Source organism: Hevea brasiliensis, chromosome 6, assembly GCF_030052815.1.
Source record: "Hevea brasiliensis isolate MT/VB/25A 57/8 chromosome 6, ASM3005281v1, whole genome shotgun sequence".
NCBI lineage: Eukaryota > Viridiplantae > Streptophyta > Magnoliopsida > Malpighiales > Euphorbiaceae > Hevea > Hevea brasiliensis.
In genome coordinates, this window is record NC_079498.1 from 108,491,520 (window position 1) to 108,512,422 (window position 20,903).

Genomic DNA, 20,903 nt, shown 5'->3' on the forward strand with positions numbered 1-20,903 from the left:
ATATGGAAAAGAATGAGATAGATAGTATGACATATGATATGAGATTTTTAACAGGTAAGTAATGGAATCCGCCAAACGCTAATAAAACAGAGACTTCATCTGAATCTCCACAAAAATAAATTGTGATAAAAAAAATTTTTTTTCCTCACATGGACAATTACGAATAAATGGAATATAAATTAATACAACATAAAACAAGATAAAATAGGATGCTCCAGTACCAAATGTGACACGCCTTACTCGGCTACACTGTAGACGGGTAAGGAGCGTCACACAAAATACTATATATGAAAAATTAAACCTTAATAATAATAATAACATGTTTAAATAAATTCTTAAAAATGTTTATAATTAAATTTATGACATAAATTTAAAATTCTAAGTAATAGTAATTTTATTAAAATAACATCAAATTGAAATATCTAATTCAAAATAATATTTTGAATTTAAGAAAATAAAATTTGAGAAAAAATTGGATTGTTACAAGCCATGAAATGGTTGTGTAGTTTCCTGAAGCTCTATTGAGGAGTCTGATTTGTTGTTGTGCTTGTAGCATTTTGGGCTAGTTTCTTTACTCTATTAGTGCGATGATGGTCTGTACCTCGAGGAGGCTCATGATGCTCCTAGTTGACATCCAGTCTCTTAAGGCTTCAAGGATTGCCAAGAACTCTACCACCTTTTCGAAGAGTCTTCGAGTTTTGAGTATCTTTTCGACAACGTTGACGTTCAGGACGACTACTATTTTTTGGAGGTGGTCTCAGTTTGGTTACAATAGTTTTGCTTGATACTAGTGTTATAAAACCGGGACCAATCCATTAGTTGACCCGGTGACTCAGTAATATGGACATAAAATCGTGTTGATTCTATTATTGAACCGAACAAGAAATTGACTTGGAAAAATAATCAAACAACCTATTGACGCAATGAATCGCTAATCCCATCAATTTTCTTTCTAAATTAAAATATTTTAAAAGAATCAATTATTCATATTTTAGTATTTAAAAATTAAATTTATATTTAGTCGATAAATAAAATTTTATTTAACTATTATAATTTTATTTATAGTAATACAAGAAAGTTTATAAAATAATAATTAATATTTTAAAAATATTAAGAAAATAGTTATTCATTAATTAATCATTTATAAAAAAAATATTTCTATTTTATATATTAATTATAAATTTTGAGAATAAAAATATTTAAAATTTAATTATTCTCATATAAAATTTAAAAATATTATTAAGGTATATGTAATATAATAAACATTAAAATATTAATTATAAAAATAAAGTTTAATTGATTAAATTTATTTAATTATATTAATAAGTATAGTATTTAATTAATATATATTTAATTAATTTTTTAATAATTCATTGATTAAATTATTGATCTACTTATTAAACTCGTTATCCGTCAGCCGGATGTTTTAGCTGGGGGACAGCTTCGCACCGGATTTAATAAATATGCTTGATACTGAGGCTGGCTGCTGCTGAGGCTCCGTTTGCAGGAGTGTCCGCGAGGCTGCTTCTCTTGTTCGGGTCCATTTTCACTTGGTTTGTATGGGTTGAGGACCTTTTTGTTTGGGACATTAGGACTGTGGGCGGTTTGGGATGATTGGAGCCCATATTTGTTACCAGGCCTTGGGCCTTGGCTCGTAATTGTTCCTGTTTATGACTGAAGATATCTCTGCCTTTCGATTAAATAAAATAAAAATAAAATAATAGAGAGAAGTCAACCGGTGCAAATCCGAAGCTTAAGATAACAAACCAATGTCAATGATCGGAGAGACAAAGCACTCTGTACTCTTCTTTTCCTTCCTTTAACTAATTTGCTTTTGCTCGATCAATTGTGTCCTTGCCCCTTGTGAAAAGGACAAAACCATGGCTGCAGCCTTGGTAGGAGGATCCTTTCTCTCTGCTTTCCTTCAAGTTTTGTTCGATAGGATGGCTTCTCCTGAAATAGTTGACTTCTTCAGGGGTCGAAAGCTTGATGATGGGTTGCTCAATAAATTGAATATAACATTAAATTCTGTTGAGGGAGTGCTTGATGATGCAGAGGAGAAGCAGATCACCAAGCCAGCTGTGAAAAACTGGCTCAACAATCTCAGAGATGCTGCCTATGAAGCCGATGACTTGTTGGATGAGATTGCTTATGGAGCTTTACAATCGAAGCATGAAGTTGTATCTCGAAGGAAAAAGGTGCGCAATTTTTTCTCTTCTCGTAATCCGTTCAAAAAGGGGTTGGTGGAAGCGAAATTAGAAGAAATTCTGGAGAGGCTTGAATACTTAGTAAAACAAAAGGATGCCCTTGGTCTAAGAGAGGGTATTGGAGAAAAACCATCAACATGTAAGATACAGACAACTTCTTTGGTAGATGAGTCGGGTATTTATGGTAGGGATGATGATAAGGAAGCCATAATGAAGTTGCTGCTATCAGATGATGGAAATGGGAACGGCGTAGGTGTGATTCCCATAGTGGGTATGGGTGGGGTTGGTAAAACCACCCTTGCTCAGCTTGTCTACAATGATGGGAGAGTAGCAGAATACTTTCTACTTAAAGCGTGGGTCTGTGTTTCAGAAGAATTTGATGTCTCCAAGATAACAAAAGATATTCTTGAGGGGGTCACACGAAAGAAAAGTGATACCCATATTCTAAATCAGCTTCAACTTGAGCTAGAGGAGGTGTTGATGGAGAAAAAGTTCTTACTCATTTTAGATGATGTGTGGAATGATCAGTATGCTGATTGGGACATCTTACGAATGCCATTGAAATCTGGAGCAAAAGGAAGCAAAATTATTGTTACAACACGCAATGAAAGTGTAGCACTAGTTATGCGCACCGTTCCAACTCATAATTTAAAGGAATTAAATGCAGATCACTGCTGGTCATTGTTTGCAAAACATGCATTTGATGATGGAAACCCTAATGCACATTGCGACTTGGAAGTTATTGGTAGGGAAATAGTGAGAAAGTGCAAAGGCTTACCATTAGCTGCAAAGACAATGGGAGGCCTCCTACGATCCAAAACTGACGTTGAAGAATGGAAGAAGGTATTAAACAACAAATTATGGAATTTGACAAGTGACAGCATTCTTCCAGCTTTAAGATTAAGTTATCATTATCTTCCATCGCACATAAAGCAATGTTTTGCTTACTGTGCTATGTTTCCTAAGGATTATAACTTTAAAAAACAGGAATTAGTCTTTTTGTGGATGGCAGAGGGTCTTCTAGTCCAATCTCAAGGAAACAAGGAGTTGGAGGAAGTAGGTGAAGAATACTTCAATATCCTGGTATCAAGGACACTTTTTCAGCCATCAAGTGGTAATCAATCAGGCTTGGTTATGCATGACCTTATACACGACTTAGCAATACTTGTATCTGGAGAATTTTCCTTCAGATTGGAGGCTGATAATTCATGCAAGGTTGATAGGATGGTTCGTCATTTGTCATATACAAGAACAAAACATGATGCTACTGATAAATTTGAGGCAATCTATGAAGCCAAGTTCTTGCGCACCTTATTCCCTGTGGAATTGTCTCGGTTGCCCCCTCGTAAATGCATGGATAATGAGGTAATGCAAACTTTATTGTTAACATTTGGACACTTGCGAGTGTTATCTTTATCCCACTATAATAACATAGTTGGATTGCCTAACTGTATCGGCAACTTGAAACATTTGCGTTATCTAGATCTCTCCTCAACATCCATAGAAACGCTGCCAGAAGTTGTGAGTAGTTTGTACAATTTGCAAACTTTAATCTTGCATGAATGCAAATACCTTGCTGTTTTACCTGATTCGATTGGCAATTTGAGCAATGTTCGATACCTGAATCTCTTTCGAACATCAATCAGAAGGTTACCAGAATCTATAGATGGTTTATGTAATTTGCGGACTTTAATACTGCAAGGGTGCAGAAACCTCGCTCAATTGCCAACCAACATGGGAAGGTTAATCCATTTGAATCATCTTGACATTGGAGAAACAAAATTGCAAGAGATGCCACTAGAAATGGGAAGGTTAACAAAGCTTCAAAAGTTAACTGATTTCATATTGGGGAAGCAAAGTGGATCCAGCATTAAAGAGTTGGGGGGGCTTCAGGATCTACGGGGACAAATTTGCATTAGGAATCTACAAAATGTTGTTGATACTCGAGATGCTGTAGAAGCGGATTTGAAGGCTAAGAAGCACCTTAAGATGTTGACATTCAGATGGAATGGTGAAACAGAGAATCCAGAGCATGATAAAGAATTGCTTGAGCAATTACACCCTCACACCAACTTGGAATGTCTTTATACTGTCGGTTATGGGGGTACAGAATTTCCAAGTTGGGTGGGCAACTCCTCTTTCTCAAATATTGTATGCTTGGAGCTCAATGGATGCAAAAACTGCACCTCTGTACCTCCACTCGGGCAGTTAGCTTCTATAAAACAACTGTCAATCATAGACTTTCCTGGAGTGACATTCATCGGTCAAGAGTTTTATGGAAGTTGCTCGTCCATGAAGAAGCCATTTGGATCCCTGGAAATTTTGGTGTTTGAAAGGATGCTACAATGGCATGAATGGGTTTCTTTTAAAGGTGGAGCTTTCCCTCTCCTGCAAGAGCTTTATATACGAGAGTGTCCCAATCTAACAAAGGCAGTACTGTCTGATCATCTTCCATCTCTAACAACAGTTAAGATTGTAGGATGTCAGAAACTACTTGTTGCATCACTTCCAAGTGCTCCAAGAATCATTGAAATGAGGTTATACGATGATTCTCGAGATTGGTTAATAGAAAATTTGCATTCTGGCCTGTATCGACTCACTATTGGCACATTCCAATCCTTAGATTCGCTATATTCATTATTAGAGGTTATCTCAAATGAAATCGAAATCAGAGTAGGATGGATGATGGATGCTGGTTCTCTACAGCTAAAAAGGTTACCTTCTGGGCTACACCGACTCAGTGTTCATGGATTCCAATCCTTGGATGCGCTAAATTTACTAATGGAACAAATGGATACTTTGTCTGTTACTGTAGATGAAATTGAAATAGAAGAGTGTGATGCACTCAGATTTTTCCGATCAAACAGTTCCTATCAGTGGACATCCAAAGTTCGATTTCCTTATTGCACTTGAGAGGCTTATTGTAAGGATTGAACTTTGTCCATGCCAGAGAGGGCTGCTCTGTCCCTGACTTGGGGAAGGGCCCAAGATTTCTTGACACCAAGTTATTTAGCAAGGTAAAAGAAGCACAGCTTTCTTGATTAATCCAGTTCAAAGATTAAAATCAGAGCTCAAGCATGTAGTAAAATATTAATTTGTAGAAGTTCTGAACTCATGATAAGTATTTCTCTGCTAACTTATAGATACATCTTTTTGCCCTTTCTGTTCTCTTTTTATATGGAATCGCATGCTATTTTCCTTGAAATCACTTATGATCTGTCTGGTAAGAGAGAAAAAAAAAAAAAAAAAAAGAAAGATATACACGTGCTTCATGAACAAGTTCGCATGGCAAACACCTTGGACTATATTATTAGAGTGCTATGCTTTCTTTACTGTATTCTTAATGTCAAATTGCTCAACTTTCATGCCATTTCAGGTTTCTATCATATCTTGTGTGGCCAAAGAAAAAAAAATGAAGGAAAAGAAAACATATTACCAGTATCATTTCAGAGCAGCCGTGGAAGCAGCTGCGGCAAAGGTCTACAAGTTAAGGTATTTGTTGCTTCAGATTTATGGAGAGTTTAATTTGGTTTATTATGCTTGGAACTTCAGAAAGATGGATTTTTTTTTAACTCAATTGGTCTATTGCTGTTCTCATGGCATGCCATTGTTTATAGAGCTCACTGAAGGTAAAATGTTTAATGTCTTATGTTGCTCATCCTCTAGAAGAATTACAGTTGTCATGGTTTACAGCTGATCCTGAATCTTATCCCCAAAACCACTCAAATTTGATGCAAAAGATGAAGATAATGAAGATTGTTGTGATCTTTCAATCCTATTAAAACTCTTTTGGAACATATCTGAAATTAGAAATGCTGAATTGTTTTTTGCAGGGTTTCTATGCTGAGAATTGAAGACTAAGATGCTGCTAAGATGCTAATAAATTGAACCGTATGAAGCCCTTCATTTCATTTCAGCCTTTCTATCTTGATGAGTAGGAAGCCCAGATGAACAAGGGGAAATGGAAGCTTTTGGCAGTAGAATCTCAGGTTCTAGAAGCTTTGGTTGATCTGAGTCTATGTTGTCACTGCTTTTGGACTTGAGCATAATGGACTTGCTCGGCAACAAATAAGGTTGTGTTCAATATTTGGACTATAGGTAAAAAAAAAAAAAATGATATTACTATTTTTACATTTAACATCCAATCATTATTTTTATCAAGCATTACTATATGAAATGGTTTTGTCTGCATGTATTATTGAACTAGCAGATGCTAAATGATCAGTAAATGGTTTTGGTGAAATTCAGTGATATATATTTTGTGCGGATTTATAAGTTGTAATTCAATAAAAAAAAAAAAATTAACCCGTAGATTTCAAATTCAAAAAGGGAATTAAAATTACTGTTGGTTCCTGTTGTGAAAATCACACCCATACAAAATAAGGAACACAAAATTTAACGTGGTTCAGCGTAAGCTGACTCCACCAACAAATTCACTATCAAGGAAAAATAATTATAACTACTAATTATTTTTCTCACTCTCAAAATCACTCAAGCAAAACTCAAGGAATTCAACACACTTCTCCACTTTGTGGGCTCTCTACAATACATTTCATATAATAGCCAACTAACTATTCATATATATAGGTCACTAAAACCTAATTCTTTTAGGACTCTAATTATTAAACTTAATAATTTAAATTTTACTAAATTTCCTAAACTAATTATACTTTCTAAATTAATTATACTTTCTAATTCCAATTGGACTTGGACTTTAACAATTTTCACGTTCAAGTCAAATAGAATTAGTTTTTACAATTTCTGCAAAAGTCAATTTTCTCCTTGCATTCTTGATTGTTGATGTTGCCTCTTGCTTCCACTTGTATTCTTCCAATCAATGTGCTTCCTTCCAATTTATAGAGATTCTTTGTATCAATCTTCTCACCCTTCATGATTACAAGAGTACCTCAGCTAACTCTCATGACTCCAGCATGAATCAAACACCCATAACTCAAAGAATCAAATTTACCCAAGAAAATTAAGTTCCTTTCAAATTTAGGAACATATCTCACTTCATCGAATACTTTTACTTGACACCATGCAGCTTGATCTTCACTCTTCCAATACCTTCAACTTCCATCTTGTTCCCATTGGCTAACTTCACTTTTTCTCCTTTATTTTCTTCAATCACATCAAACCACTCCTTCTTTGAGCAAATATGGAATGGGCAAGCAGAATCCATTAACCACTCATCTTGTAATGGATCTTTTGCTTTTTTCTTATCATCATCCACATTCAAACATTCACTATTAATACCATCATCCATTGCAATTGCAGCAGTTTCTTCTTTTTCTTTTCTACGACTCCTTTTGAATTGTTTAAACTCTAAAAGATCTTCCTTCATCTTCGTATAATGGTATTGAATGTGGCCCTTCTTATAACAGTAGTAGCATTCTCTATCTTCATGGTCTACTCGTGGTCTCGAACTCTATCTACTATTCCTTCTCCAATTATTTCCACGTGAATTGCTTCTACCACGATTAGAACCAGCAACAAAAGCTCTGTCACGACCCAACCTATGGGTCGGACTGGCACTAGTACCTAGGTCGGCATAAAGCTCCCAAGGCCCGTAGTAAGTCTTACTGTTCCCAAACCCATGACCAGACCCATAATTTAGGCCCAACATGCATATAAAAATAATTTAAATTAAAATATTATAATTTTATTTCGGGCCAACTTAACCCAATAATTATCAGAAACTCAAATTAGGGGAGCCCAACTCAATCCAGTTACATCATTTACAAATTGTTTAAGTATCATACAAATCTTTATTTATTAACCTCAATAATTTAAATTAACACAATTCCTAACAGGGTCTATACTATTGCTAACACATGCGGAGTTTTAAATTACAAATTTAGAGAATAATAATACACTTAAGCAATTATTGATAACCTGTGAGAAAAGAAGCAGGTTATTCTGAAAAAGGTCTCCTCCTGTAGCCTAGAAAAATAGGGTGAACAGAAGTGAGCATTCGACTCAGAGAGTAAAATACGAATTTTAACTACAATTTCTATAGCTATCTAAACCTAATGCATCCTAAGGAGTGGAATGCAACATCATCAAAATTTTCATATAAATCACATCATAACAGTAAAAAGGCAATTTGGAGCACTCACACATCCAATAATGTTCAAACAGTACATATATGGGAGCTCATCCCCTATACAACTCTCTTAATCCAACCTCTGTCAGCGAGTATCTCTCAAGCTAGACTTTCACTTAATAAACCAAATGCGAGGCCAGCGAGTGTCTCTTAAGCTATGCCTACCCCGACTTATCCATAAAGGACTGGGTCCCAGCGAGTGTCTCTCATGCCGCATCTACCCGTCCTATCCATATCTAATACCACACACCACACGTATGCCAACGTACACACACTGCTCCAAATTACCATAAACAATAACCATGACACTTTATCAATTAAGAATACATTATAAAACGTGTTTAGTGTTTAACTACATATATACATATTTATAAATGATGCATAGGCATGCTTGAACATAATAATATTGAAATTATAATTAAAATTAATATTTTACTCACTGTATACCAAAGACGACTACAGAAGTTTGGTGAAGGAAGATGGTTGACCCTGATCACCTACATAATTTTATTGTGAATTTATTAGTGTTAATTTAAATAAAAATAAATTTAAAGAGGCAATCCTAATTTATGCAGAAAATTCGCCAGAGTTTTCCCTATACTTAGGACCTACCCGACCTGTAAAGTGGTTCAAATCACACTTCTAAAATCACATATCTCAACCCACATCTCATCAACAACACAGGGCCCTTCTTGGGCCCTCCAATCCAAGCAAAAACTCACAAAATCAAAATTTACGTTTTAATCCTTGAAATTAACCTTTCTGCACAAACCACTCAAACGAGTTCTAAAAATTCTAAAATTTTTTCCTGTAGTCCTTAACAATATTATAAGGCTATTGCAAAAGGAGTCGTAATTTTCTGATCATCCACAAAATATTTTATGAATTTTATTCTAACCCAGTACAAGGTAAAAATTGAGCAATGTAGAGTTCGGGTTTACCTATACCAAATCTGACACCTGAAATGTGTCTGTAATATCTGAAAATGCTAGGATTGACTATAATATCGACCACATTCTGAGATAGGCCGCTGGGCAGTTGGATCTAACTGAAAAATGCGGTCTCGGCACCGGTGAGCTATCCTTGATCCGATTGCACCTAAATTAAGTTTAAATTTCATTAATAATTATCATAAAAATATTTTTTAAAATTTTAAAAATTGAAAAAGTTCGAAAATCTTACCAAGCGATCTGGACAGTCTGATTGTCGCTTTTTTCAAACGGTATCCGATCGGAGCGAAACTTGTCCTATCTTGAAGATTTCGCCGTCCTGAGTCCATCGGTGGCCTCGGATTTCCGATCTGACAGTCAGATCGACCGAAAATTTGCCAGAAAGCCCACTGCCCAATTTTCTCTCTCCTCTTCCTCTCTCTTCGAAACTGCCGAAAACCACCATGGAATGGAGCAGCGCCGATCGGGATGGGAAGCCCGTGGTCCCAGGAGTCGAGCGCTACCCTCCAATGGCTGGAATGCCACCGAAAACTGCCGGAATCGCACCTGAAAGGAAGCAGCTGCTGCACGTGTTGAGGCCTCCTTTCGCCGTCGTTCGCTGTCCATGGGGGTTGCCAAAGCCGTTGGGGAACCGCTGGAAACTTGTTGGACCTTTACCGACCGTCGCCCGCCACTAGGTCGGCTGGAGACGCAGTGAACGGAGAGGGAGAGGGAGAGGGAGAGAGACGAGAGGAAGAGAGAGAGAGACAGGAGGTGGGGGGGCTGTTTGAAAATTTTTTTTTAAAACTCTGCTCTTTTTTTTTTTTACTTTTAATTTTATTGAAATCCCTAAACTTTTCTTGTTTGTTCACATAGGTCCCTAATCTTCCTTTAATACATTTAAATTGATAATAATAATAATAATAATAATAATAATAATAATAATAATAATAATAATAATAATAATAATAATAATAATGAAATTAATGACCACTAAATCAATTGTTAATAATATAAAATAATATTTTATTAAACATTTAATATGGATATTTAAAACTAGTCATATAAATAAATAATAATGATAAAATAAATATAATAATAATGATAATGATAAAAATAATAATACGTATAAAAATAATACCTATTTAACAAAAATTACCATTGTAAAAATATTAATTTAAATTCATGAATAAAATATAAATAAATTATCAGCTCAATAAAAGAAAAATAATAATAATAATAATAATTTTTTTATTAGAAAAATTGGGTTGTTACAAGCTCCACCTTGAAGTTGTTTCTAACTGGGTTGGGAGATATTGATTAATTAGGTTACAATCTTTGTAGATATTGATTCTAACTTCAAGCAATCTTGTAGATATTGTTTCTCCCTAGCCTCCCTTGAAGTTGAGGTGCATCCTTGAATGTAAATCGGCTCTTGAATGTTAATTCACTCCCCCTCAATTCCTAACTTGTTACATTTATATCTCGTGTGAAAATCCTAATTTCAGAATCCTAGAAGCATTAGGAGTCCATCCGGGTCGAGTTGATAGCAAGAAAAGTCGTATCAGAATTGCTGTCAGGGGACTTTACACGGGCCGTGTAGTGATACATGCTCCGTGTAACTTCCTACCACTTTTGTTTTTCAAGTTTTCTTTGTTCAAAAGGTTGCACGGGGTCTAGGAAGTTACACGGGGTGGGTTACACGGCCCGTGTACTGCTTATGGCCCTGTATTCTTCACGGTTTGACCTCCAAATCTCTTCTAAACTCATCTTTGATTCTAGAACCGCATAAAAACACCTGATAAAATATAAAAATCAATTAATTGAGTTGGATTAATATGTTTTCTAAAATAATAATGAAAACATATAAAAATAAACATAAAAGGATACTAAATGCTAACAAAATGCAATGCATGTTAACATTAAATGTCTATATAATTTGATGTAATCAAGGAGCCCTAGAAATTATAAGTTCCATCTGAACTAACACGGCTGTGGGAAATATGTGCCATGCCTTAATTCCGAATAAGATACTTCACGTGTTCATTCTCCTTAATATAATCACATATACTACCTATAGTTTTCCAAACTTAAGCCTCAACTTTTCCCATTAGTGACAATTTCATTCATTGTAACTTATTAGCAAATAGTACTTCCTCCAGCTTATAGTTCAAAAGGGTTGTAAGCCCTGGTAACTAGCTCGATTTAACTCATGTCACCTCTCTGATCATTCTTTCATACTTAACATTAGGTACACCATTATCGTCATTTTTGCCTCAAAAGATTGGATATATACTAACGCCTATCAAATTTTCAATTAATTGAGTTACTTTGACACGACTTCTCTTCTTAATATAATCTCCTAAAATCAAAACACGAGCTAATTTGGAAAGAAGGAGAAATGTTCTCCCACCATTTATGGTATACCATTATTTGATAAACAAGATTTAGCTCATACCCCTTAGTCTTCCTTTTAGTTTCATTATTTCTTTGTAATTATTGTGCTTTATTACAAGATATCAGTTGTATCTACTATATATTATACTGTTGTCCTGCCTGACATATCATCTTAGAATTTACTATTTCCTTTTTTTTTTTTACTCTCGATTTATCTTCCATACTTATAATTATTTGTCCAATGCTCCTTATACTTGGTTATATTCTATATGATATAAGCACTCACAGATTCTTTCAGATTTACTCCAATCATACCAACAATCACTCCTCTAATTCATGTACTTCTAAATATCTTATAATTACATCTATACATATCTTGTCCTATTTTGACCTTTACTAACTTTCTGCTACATATTATCATACTATTATTTATTTATTTATTATTACTCTTTTTTTTTTTACATAATTATCCTATCGATCACACTGAAAAATATCTATCTAACTCCAATTTTAGACTCTAGGTCTCACCATTCTAAATTTTAACATTAAGCCTCTGTGACATTATCCCTTATCTTACATATTTAAATCCGTTATATTGACTTTTATCCAGCTTACTCCTACTGATCTTGCTCTTTATCTAACAATACAATTCAAGTTACCACAGCACGCTCAACAGCTACTACCTACTTTGGTCACACACCTCACCTAATTTCCATTATACTGTCAACAACCAAAAGGGTTCTTATGTTATTGCCTCATTATCCTACCTTGGGGGTAGAAAACAGATAAGGTCTAATCCAGATCCTGTAACTCTAAGCTCTAATTTCAAGCTCCTAACACTACATTAATTATGACCTGCTCTAAGTCTTGTTCTTCTGGGTTTCATAACTTGACAATGTTCTTCCTAATGCCATCCTTTTTTACGCTCCCTATCCTTACTTCTTTTTTTTTTTTTTTTATCTCGTTTACCCTTCCTAGAACCACATTCACCTCCTCGGTATCTTGGCTCTATTCTTCCTAATCTTATCCTAATCTGTTTTTCCAGTTTATTCTTTAGCCAACTCTTTTTATCTTACCCAAATCCGAACTTTCACTCTTCCATTTTTAGCTCTATTATCTTTTTGAGCCTGATTATCATGTCAGAAACTTATACCTTTCCACTATCCCTATCACGTCATTTATACCTCAATGTTACTTAGAATTGATCCTCTAACTACCCTAGCTAAACTTCTACTGGCATTCAGGCTATCTCTCCTACTGCATTTGAATCGCACTCCATCTATATATATATATATACATATTCTATGATTTATCGATGCTAACTTTTGTCCTTTTTCTTTTACTCTATTTGGAGTATACTTTTGTCTTAAGCATTAAGAAGCTAAGGATGAACTTAGGGAATAGCAGTCATACTTCTCCTGCGTGATCTCTGTTCTTACCCTTTTGGACTACATACTACCCCCTACTACCTTAGGGAGGGGATCTGTAGCAACTTTAATTTCTCATATCCATTTAATTAGCTGAAACTTAAAATACTAGGTATCTAAACCCGTCATTCAATACATCTTGATCTTACATCTTATGATTCCTACATGGAACTTGTACCCTCTCTAGAACACCTGAGCTAACAACTCTCTATCTCACGCAACAGTCCCATCTGGGACACTATTCCATAAGTCATCATTATCAGTAATAACCTTCTATCCCTTCTGAAAAGATAGGACTACACCCTAACTTATTGCAACAAAGGTACTACATTTACCACCTTGCCAAAACTATGTCAAATTAATGACTTTCTTATCATATCATAGCTCATGCTAGGGTAACCGAGTCACTGACTCTAGTTATCACCCAACTGTGACCTTCCAATATTCTAACTCTAGACCCCCAACCAGAAGTTCCCAACTCCTCTGTAGATATAGAACTCTGTTCTAGCATAACTGTACCAAAATAGAGGCCATCCGCAAACACCCTCATTATGAAGCACCACGGGGATGCACGCAGCTATAAACAATAATCTCATGTCGGTACTGTAATCTGCAGCTTAAAGAGCAGACATCGAGAACATTGTATAGTTACTACGACACATCCTGACAGACTAGGTCTCCCAATCTCTTATCTCTCTTGAATCTACTGATATTATAAACTTACTCTGACTGGGTCATCCACTGACGACTGCCAGCAGTGGTATCCTCACCCTTATCTAGGGCAAACTTACCATTAAAATTTTCCTTTATGTACTCTTGCCTAGCACCAGATAGGCACAATACTTAGACCCATACTAATAGGAACATAGCATTTCTTGAAGTACATATTTCCATGACAGACCTAAACACATCTGCTAAATCTATTTCCCGTCTCTATATACTCCACAAAAATCAAGATACTAACTATAGCACTCTTATATTACCCGGGGTATAACGCAGAAGCTAGAAACAAGGAGTTATAGAAAAAGATGAAATAGGATCCTATACTCCGTATGTGACAACTTTGGGTGCACATTTTCCCATGAATCTAAAGCCTAAGCTCTGATACCACATTTGTCATGACCCAACCTATGGGCTGGACCAGCATTAGGACCTGGGCTGGCATAAAGCCCCCAAGGCCCGTAGTAAGCCTTACTGTTCCCAAACCCATGACCAGGCCCATAATTTAGGCCCAACATATATATATAAATAATTTAAATTAAAATATTATAATTTTATTTCAGGTCAACTTAACCCAATAATTATCAGAAACTCAAATTAAGGGAGCCCAGCTCAACCTGGTTACATCATTTACAAATTGTTTAAGTATCATACAAATTTTTATTTATTAACCTTAAGAATTTAAATTAACACAATTCCTAACAGGGTCTATACTATTGCTAACACATGCGGAGTTCTAAATTACAAATTTAGATAATAATAATATACTTAAGTAATTATTGATAACCTGTGATAAAAGAAGCAAGTTATTCTGAAAAAGGTCTCCTCCTGTAGCCTGAAAAAATATGGTGAACAGGTGTGAGTGTTCGACTCAGAGAGTAAAATACCAATTTTAACTACAATTTCTATAGCTATCTAAAACTAATGCATCCTAAGGAGATGGAATGCGACATCATCAAAATTTTCATATAAATCACATCATTACAGTAAAAAGGCAATTTAGAGCACTCACACACCTAATAATGTTCAAACAGTACATATATGGGATCTGATCCCCTATACAGCTCTCTTAATCCAACCTCTACCAGCGAGTGTCTCTCAAGTCGCGTATACTCGTTATATCTATATCCAATACCACACACCACACGCACGCCAATGCACGCACATTGCTCTAAATTATCATAAACAATAACCATGGCACTTCATCAATTAAGAATGCATTATAAAATGTGTCTAGTGTTTAACTACATAGATACATATTTATAAGTGATGCAGGGGCATACTTGAACATAATAATATTGAAATTATAATTAAAATTAATATTTTACTCACTGTATACCAGAGACGACTTTAGAGGTTGGGTGAAGGAAGATGGTTGACCCTGATCACCTATATAATTTTATTGTGAATTTATTAGTGCTAATTCAAATAAAAATAAATTTAAAGAGGCAATCCTAATTTATGCAAAAAATTCGGTAGAGTTTCCCCTATACTTTGGACTTAACCAACCTACAAAGTGGTTCAAATTACACTTCTAAAATTACATATCTCAACCCACATCTCATTAACAACACAGGGCCCCTCTTGGGCCCTCCAATCTAAGCAAAAACTCACAAAATCAAAATTTATGTTTGAATCCTTAAAATTAACCTTTTTGCACAAACCACTCAAATGAGCTCTAAAAATTTTAAAATTTTGTCCTGCAGTCCTTAACAATATTATAAGGCTATTGCAAAAGGAATTGTAATTTTCTGATCATCCACAAATATTTTATGAATTTTATTCTAACCCAGTATAAGGCAAAAATTGAGCAATGTAGAGTTCGAGTTTACCTATGCCAAATCTGACATCTGAAACGTTTTCGGAACATCTAAAAATGCTAGGATTGACTATAATATCGACCACGTTCCGAGACAGGCCACTGGGCAGTCAGATTTGACTGAAAATGCGGTCCCGGCGCCGGTGAGCTATCATCAATCCGATTGCACCTAAATTAAGTCCAAACTTCATTAATAATTATAATAAAAATATTTTTTAAAATTTTAGAAATCGAAAAAGTTCAAAAATCTCACCAAGCGATCTAGACCATCCGATTGTCGCCTTTTTCAAACAGTGTCTGATCAGAGTGAAATATGTCCTATCTAACAGATTTCGCCATCCTGAGTCCATCAGTGGCCTTGGATTTTCGATCCTACAATCGGATCAACCGAAAACTTGCCAGAAAGCCCACTGCCCAATTTTCTCTCTCCTCTTTCTCTCTCTTCGAAACTCGCCAGAAACCTCTATGGAACAGAGCAGCGCTGGTCGAGATGGGAAGCCCGTGGTCCCAGGAGTCGAGCGCCACCCTCCATTGGCCCATCAGAAACTGCCGGAATCGCGCCTGAAAGGACGTGGCTGCTGTGTGCTTTGAGGCCACCTTTCGTCGTCGTTCGCTGTCCATGGGGGTTGCCGACACCGCTAGGAAACCGCTAGAAGCTCGCCGGACCTTTGCCGACCATCGCCTGCCACTGGGCTTACTGGAGACATAGTGAACGGAGAGGGAGAGGGAGAGAGACGAGAGGAAGAGAGAGGGAGAGAAACGAGAGGAAGAGAGAGAGAGAGACGTGATGTAATAACCTTATATGCATAGCCTGGTATATTTTATTGTTTCGGTGATCGATGTTAGTTCGGACAATTAAAGAGATTAAAACCACATCTAAGATACCTAGATAAGTCCTGAATGCAAAAAATTAGTTATTGCCATATAGTTAAGTATAAATAAGAAAAACAGAATATAAAAAGTTAAATGAGCCGGGGGTCACAGCGATGGGTGACCTTACTGGAAAGTGGCTGCGAGGTCAGTCCTAACCCTGATTTTGAACCAGAAAATGTGAACTCGCGGTTCTAAGGACTATTGCGAACCTAGTGGAAAAGAGAAAATCACGGAAAAGAGCTGATAAGCAGGTCAAATAATTAGGTCAGAGATCCGGAAGAAATATTGAATTACTTGCAAATTGGATCAGACCGGCGAGGGGCAAATTGGTCAATTCACCCCTAGAGATGACTCCTGACCTAACTGTCCAATAAAATCGAAGAAATGAAAATTTTGAAATAGTGAATTAAATTAAAGAACTATGAAAAAATTAAGAAAAATGGAAAAAGAAAAGAAAAGTCTTTATTACATTATTAAGATTACCTCACCATGACATCATAATTCAATTTTTAATTTATGAGAATTTTGACTAAGTCAAATAAGATATAAAATGACTTAAAAATAAAAGAAAAAAACAAATTTGAGGGTTGTCTTCCTTATTGGCCGAATGCCATCTCCCATTCTCTCTCTTTCTATTTTTTTTCCTCCATTAAAGCTTAAGTCTAAGCTTTTAAAACCCCAAAATTCCATCAATTTCCCCAAATTAGTTTCGTAAACCTCATCTTTGCATCTTGAAAAGAATAGAGGAGCAAGAAATAGAAAGAAATTTGGAGAAAGAAGGAGTAATTGAGAAATTGGAAGTCCAAAGACAAGGTGAGTGCTGTAAACTTGAAATTTTTAGTTAGATTATTGTGTTTATAGGTAAATGAACTTAGAATTAAAGTTAAATTCAAACAAAACTATCAAGGGGGATTATTAATGAAATTCGGCCAACATTAAGGGGGACTAGAATTGTAAGCATTAGATGGAATTAAAGTGTTAATTTAGTTGAATTAAACATGTAAACAAGACTTATGTACTTTAATTGCATTAGATTGCACCATTAAAGAATTAGGGTTCTTAAGCCTCTTAAAATTAGGAGAAAAATTAGAGAAAATGGTCAATTGGTGCAATTGACCTTAATTGAAGTTAAAAATGGTCAATTGGGACCATTTGTGATGTGTTTGAATTGGTAGAAACAAATTGCAATTCGGATTGGTTAGGGTTCCTAATCTGGCAGTTTGACCTATGTCTCTTTCAGGGATTAAAACTGAAAATTTACTAATCCAATTGGTGTGAGGCCAATTGGGAATGAAAATAGACACATAATGACACATTTTTCATTCAGGAACCATGCCCAGAAAATGACATTAACATAGTGAATAATTAGGTCAAACCTGGGTGTAGTGCACTGCTACTGTACCAAAATGACCAAATAAATAGTGTTTATTCATTTGGCTATAACTTGGGCTATACAGGTCCAAATGACCTGATTTTTGTGGCATTGAAAAGGTATGACATAGCACTACAACTTCCATGAAGAATACCAATCCAAATTCTGCTCATAACCCAGTCATTTTGCCACTTAAATTTAGTGGTCCAAAACTGTCAGGACCAAATTAGGTGCCCAGATATCTGGGTTAAACCAATCCGGCCAGCCATGTTTAAATGGTCATATCTTGGGCTACAAAACTTCAAATGGAATGATTTAAAAAGGGAATTAAAAATAAGACAATAAGAAACAACTTTTATGAAGAACACTTTGCTAAATTTCTACAGCAACTTAACCAATGAAACAGTGCAAAACATGACACCAAATTTAAAAATTTGAAATTATACTTAGGAGACCTAAAAAATTGAAGGGGCAACTAAAACCAACAAATTTGATAACCAAAATGTGCTATGTGGGTGTAATTGAAATTCTCATACCTATTAAGTATAAGAAAGTCAACAATTTGACTTGAATAGTATCATAAATAGTAACCTCTAAATGCAAAATTCAAAGAATGTTAAATCAAGCATATTAGAGCTAGACATAAGTAATTGTGAATTGATAATTGAATTTATTATACGTTATGATACTGAAACACTGTAAAATTGTGTGTTTCAGTTGAAAAGAATACCGGGAAAGAACCTGAGACATCGAGTCAAGGCCTAGAGGCGACTCGCACGAGGTTTGTACACAACATAAAAATTTTTCTATAAATTCTCTTTGATAATTTGTTTTGATGAATAAATTGTGATTTATTTTTACTGCAAATTTGTGACTGAAATGAATATTATGCTTTAGACCTAAATTGTTGGAAATTTAATTGTATGTGTTTGAATTGTCAATAAATGGTTAGTAAAATGTTAAGATAGTTTTGAAATCACAGTGTCATGATCATATATCTGAATGCCTCACTAGCATGCCTAGTGGGAGGAATTAGTTTTGAATTTTGAATTCCCTCTCTGGCTGAAGTGTTGAAATGTGTGCCAGTAGAGGAATAAATTGAATGAGTACCCATAGATTGAGCCAGCTAGCCTTGGTATGCCTCATAAGCCTTTGGCTATTGAGATGAACACTATATTAATGGCATGATATAACTGTGTATTTTTATAATGTTTGTTTTGTGACTTCTGAAACGAAAATACTTTGATTAAAATTTAAAATTGTGTTTTGCATCTATTTACTGACTTCATCATTATAATTGGATATTTGTGATTTAATTATGCACAAAAGAGTATTCTTAGTATGTTGTGTACCACTGAGTCATTATACTCAGCGATGGCTTTTTATTGCTGTCGCAAGTAGAGAGACTAGTAAAGCAGCTGAGTGAGCTGCTGAGGATCATAGTACTACCTTTGGATCTTTTATCGGGTATTACATTATATCATTATTGTATATATTTATTTTGATGTAAATGACTGTATGTACATTGTAAATTGGTCTTGAGTAGTTTGTACAGAAATTATAATAATATTATTTTGGATTTTCTGCTGTAAATTTATACTGATGAATGTAAATTAATTTTCTTTAATGGAATGTGAATGAAATTATTTAGCATTATTTTTGAAGATATTTGAATTGAGAATTGCTTTGAATGGTGGAGTTTGGGGAAAATTGTATTGATTTGAGTTATGATGGTGGTTGATTTTAGTGAAGTGCATAAATTGGAAGTGTTTTCTATAGGTAAAAAATTTCGGTTTTCTCAAATACAGTTGGCACTTTGCCGAAATTTTTACAAAATTTACAAAAAAATAGAAATTGTCAAAATTTTACATAACTTTTAAACTTCAATTAAATATTTTTAATACCAGCTAGAAACGCTCACCATTTTCAAAAAGTAAGAAAATTGTTTTAAAATCCCTTATAGTGTATTTATTGGGTTATCGGTAGACGGAGTCCGTAATTCATTAGGTATACTACGGGATCATTTTATACCTTACAGAGGGGTAAAGTGTGACACGAGAGGGGGGGGTTGTTTGCAAAAAAATTTTTAAAACTCTATTCTTTTTTTTTTTTACTTTTAATTTTATTAAAATCCCTAAACCTTTCTTGTTTGTTCACATAGGTCCCTAATCTTCCTTTAATACATTTAAATTGATAATAATTACAATGTTAATAATAATAATAATAATAATAATAATAATAATAATAATAATAATGAAATTAATGACCACTAAATCAATTGTTAATAATATAAAATAATATTTTATTAAACATTTAATATGGATGTTTAAAACTACTCATATAAATAAATAATAATGATAAAATAAATATAATAATAATGATAATGATAAAAATAATAATACGTATAAAAATAATACCCATTTAACAAAAATTACCATTGTAAAAATATTAATTTAAATTCATGAATAAAATATAAATAAATTATTAGCTCAATAAAAGAAAAATAATAATAATATTATTTTTATTAGAAAAATTGGGTTGTTACAAGCTCCATCTTCATTGCTACTACCTGTCTTCTTGAACTTCTCATCATCTAAGATAACTGCGGTAACCTCCTCCGCCTTCAAAGTCTCCTTCCCAACTGTTAGAGCTGTCACCAAGCTTTTATAAGAGTGTGGGAGAGAAGTTAAAAGCAAGAGAGCTTTATCTTCTTCATCAACCTTCACACCAACACTAGATAATTGTGTAATTAATTTATTAAAAATATTAATATGATCCCTCACATCAATACCTTCATCCATTCTGAGTTGGTACAACTCATTTTTCAAGTACAAACGATTTGTGAGTGATTTTGACATGTACAAGCTCTCCAATTTCTTCTACAAAACAACAAGCGAGGTCTCCTCTAAGACATTGTACTTCACATATGGGGCTAATGTCAATCTAATCATACTCACAGCCCTTTGTTGAAGCTCCTTCCAATCATCATCTTTAATGGTCACTGGTTTCTTCTCGTTCAATGCTTTAATTTATCCTTATTGTACAATGACATA

General features: G+C 34.6%; 1 protein-coding gene across 1 annotated transcript; it reads left to right on the plus strand.

Annotated features, from left to right (window-relative positions):
- Positions 1 to 1,705: 1,705 nt before the first annotated feature.
- On the plus strand, positions 1,706 to 6,450 carry LOC110666547 (putative disease resistance RPP13-like protein 1). Its single transcript, XM_021827067.2, has 3 exons — positions 1,706 to 5,224; positions 5,584 to 5,699; positions 6,041 to 6,450. Exon 1 carries the CDS (start codon positions 1,881 to 1,883, stop codon positions 5,118 to 5,120), a length of 3,240 nt encoding a protein of 1,079 aa, XP_021682759.1. The 5' UTR covers positions 1,706 to 1,880; the 3' UTR covers positions 5,121 to 5,224; positions 5,584 to 5,699; positions 6,041 to 6,450.
- The last annotated feature ends 14,453 nt before the right edge of the window (positions 6,451 to 20,903 follow it).

Bases quoted from the DNA above. Each gene is read 5' to 3' on its own strand.
- LOC110666547 (XM_021827067.2), top strand. From the start codon at position 1,881: ATGGCTGCAGCCTTGGTAGGAGGATCCTTTCTCTCTGCTTTCCTTCAA.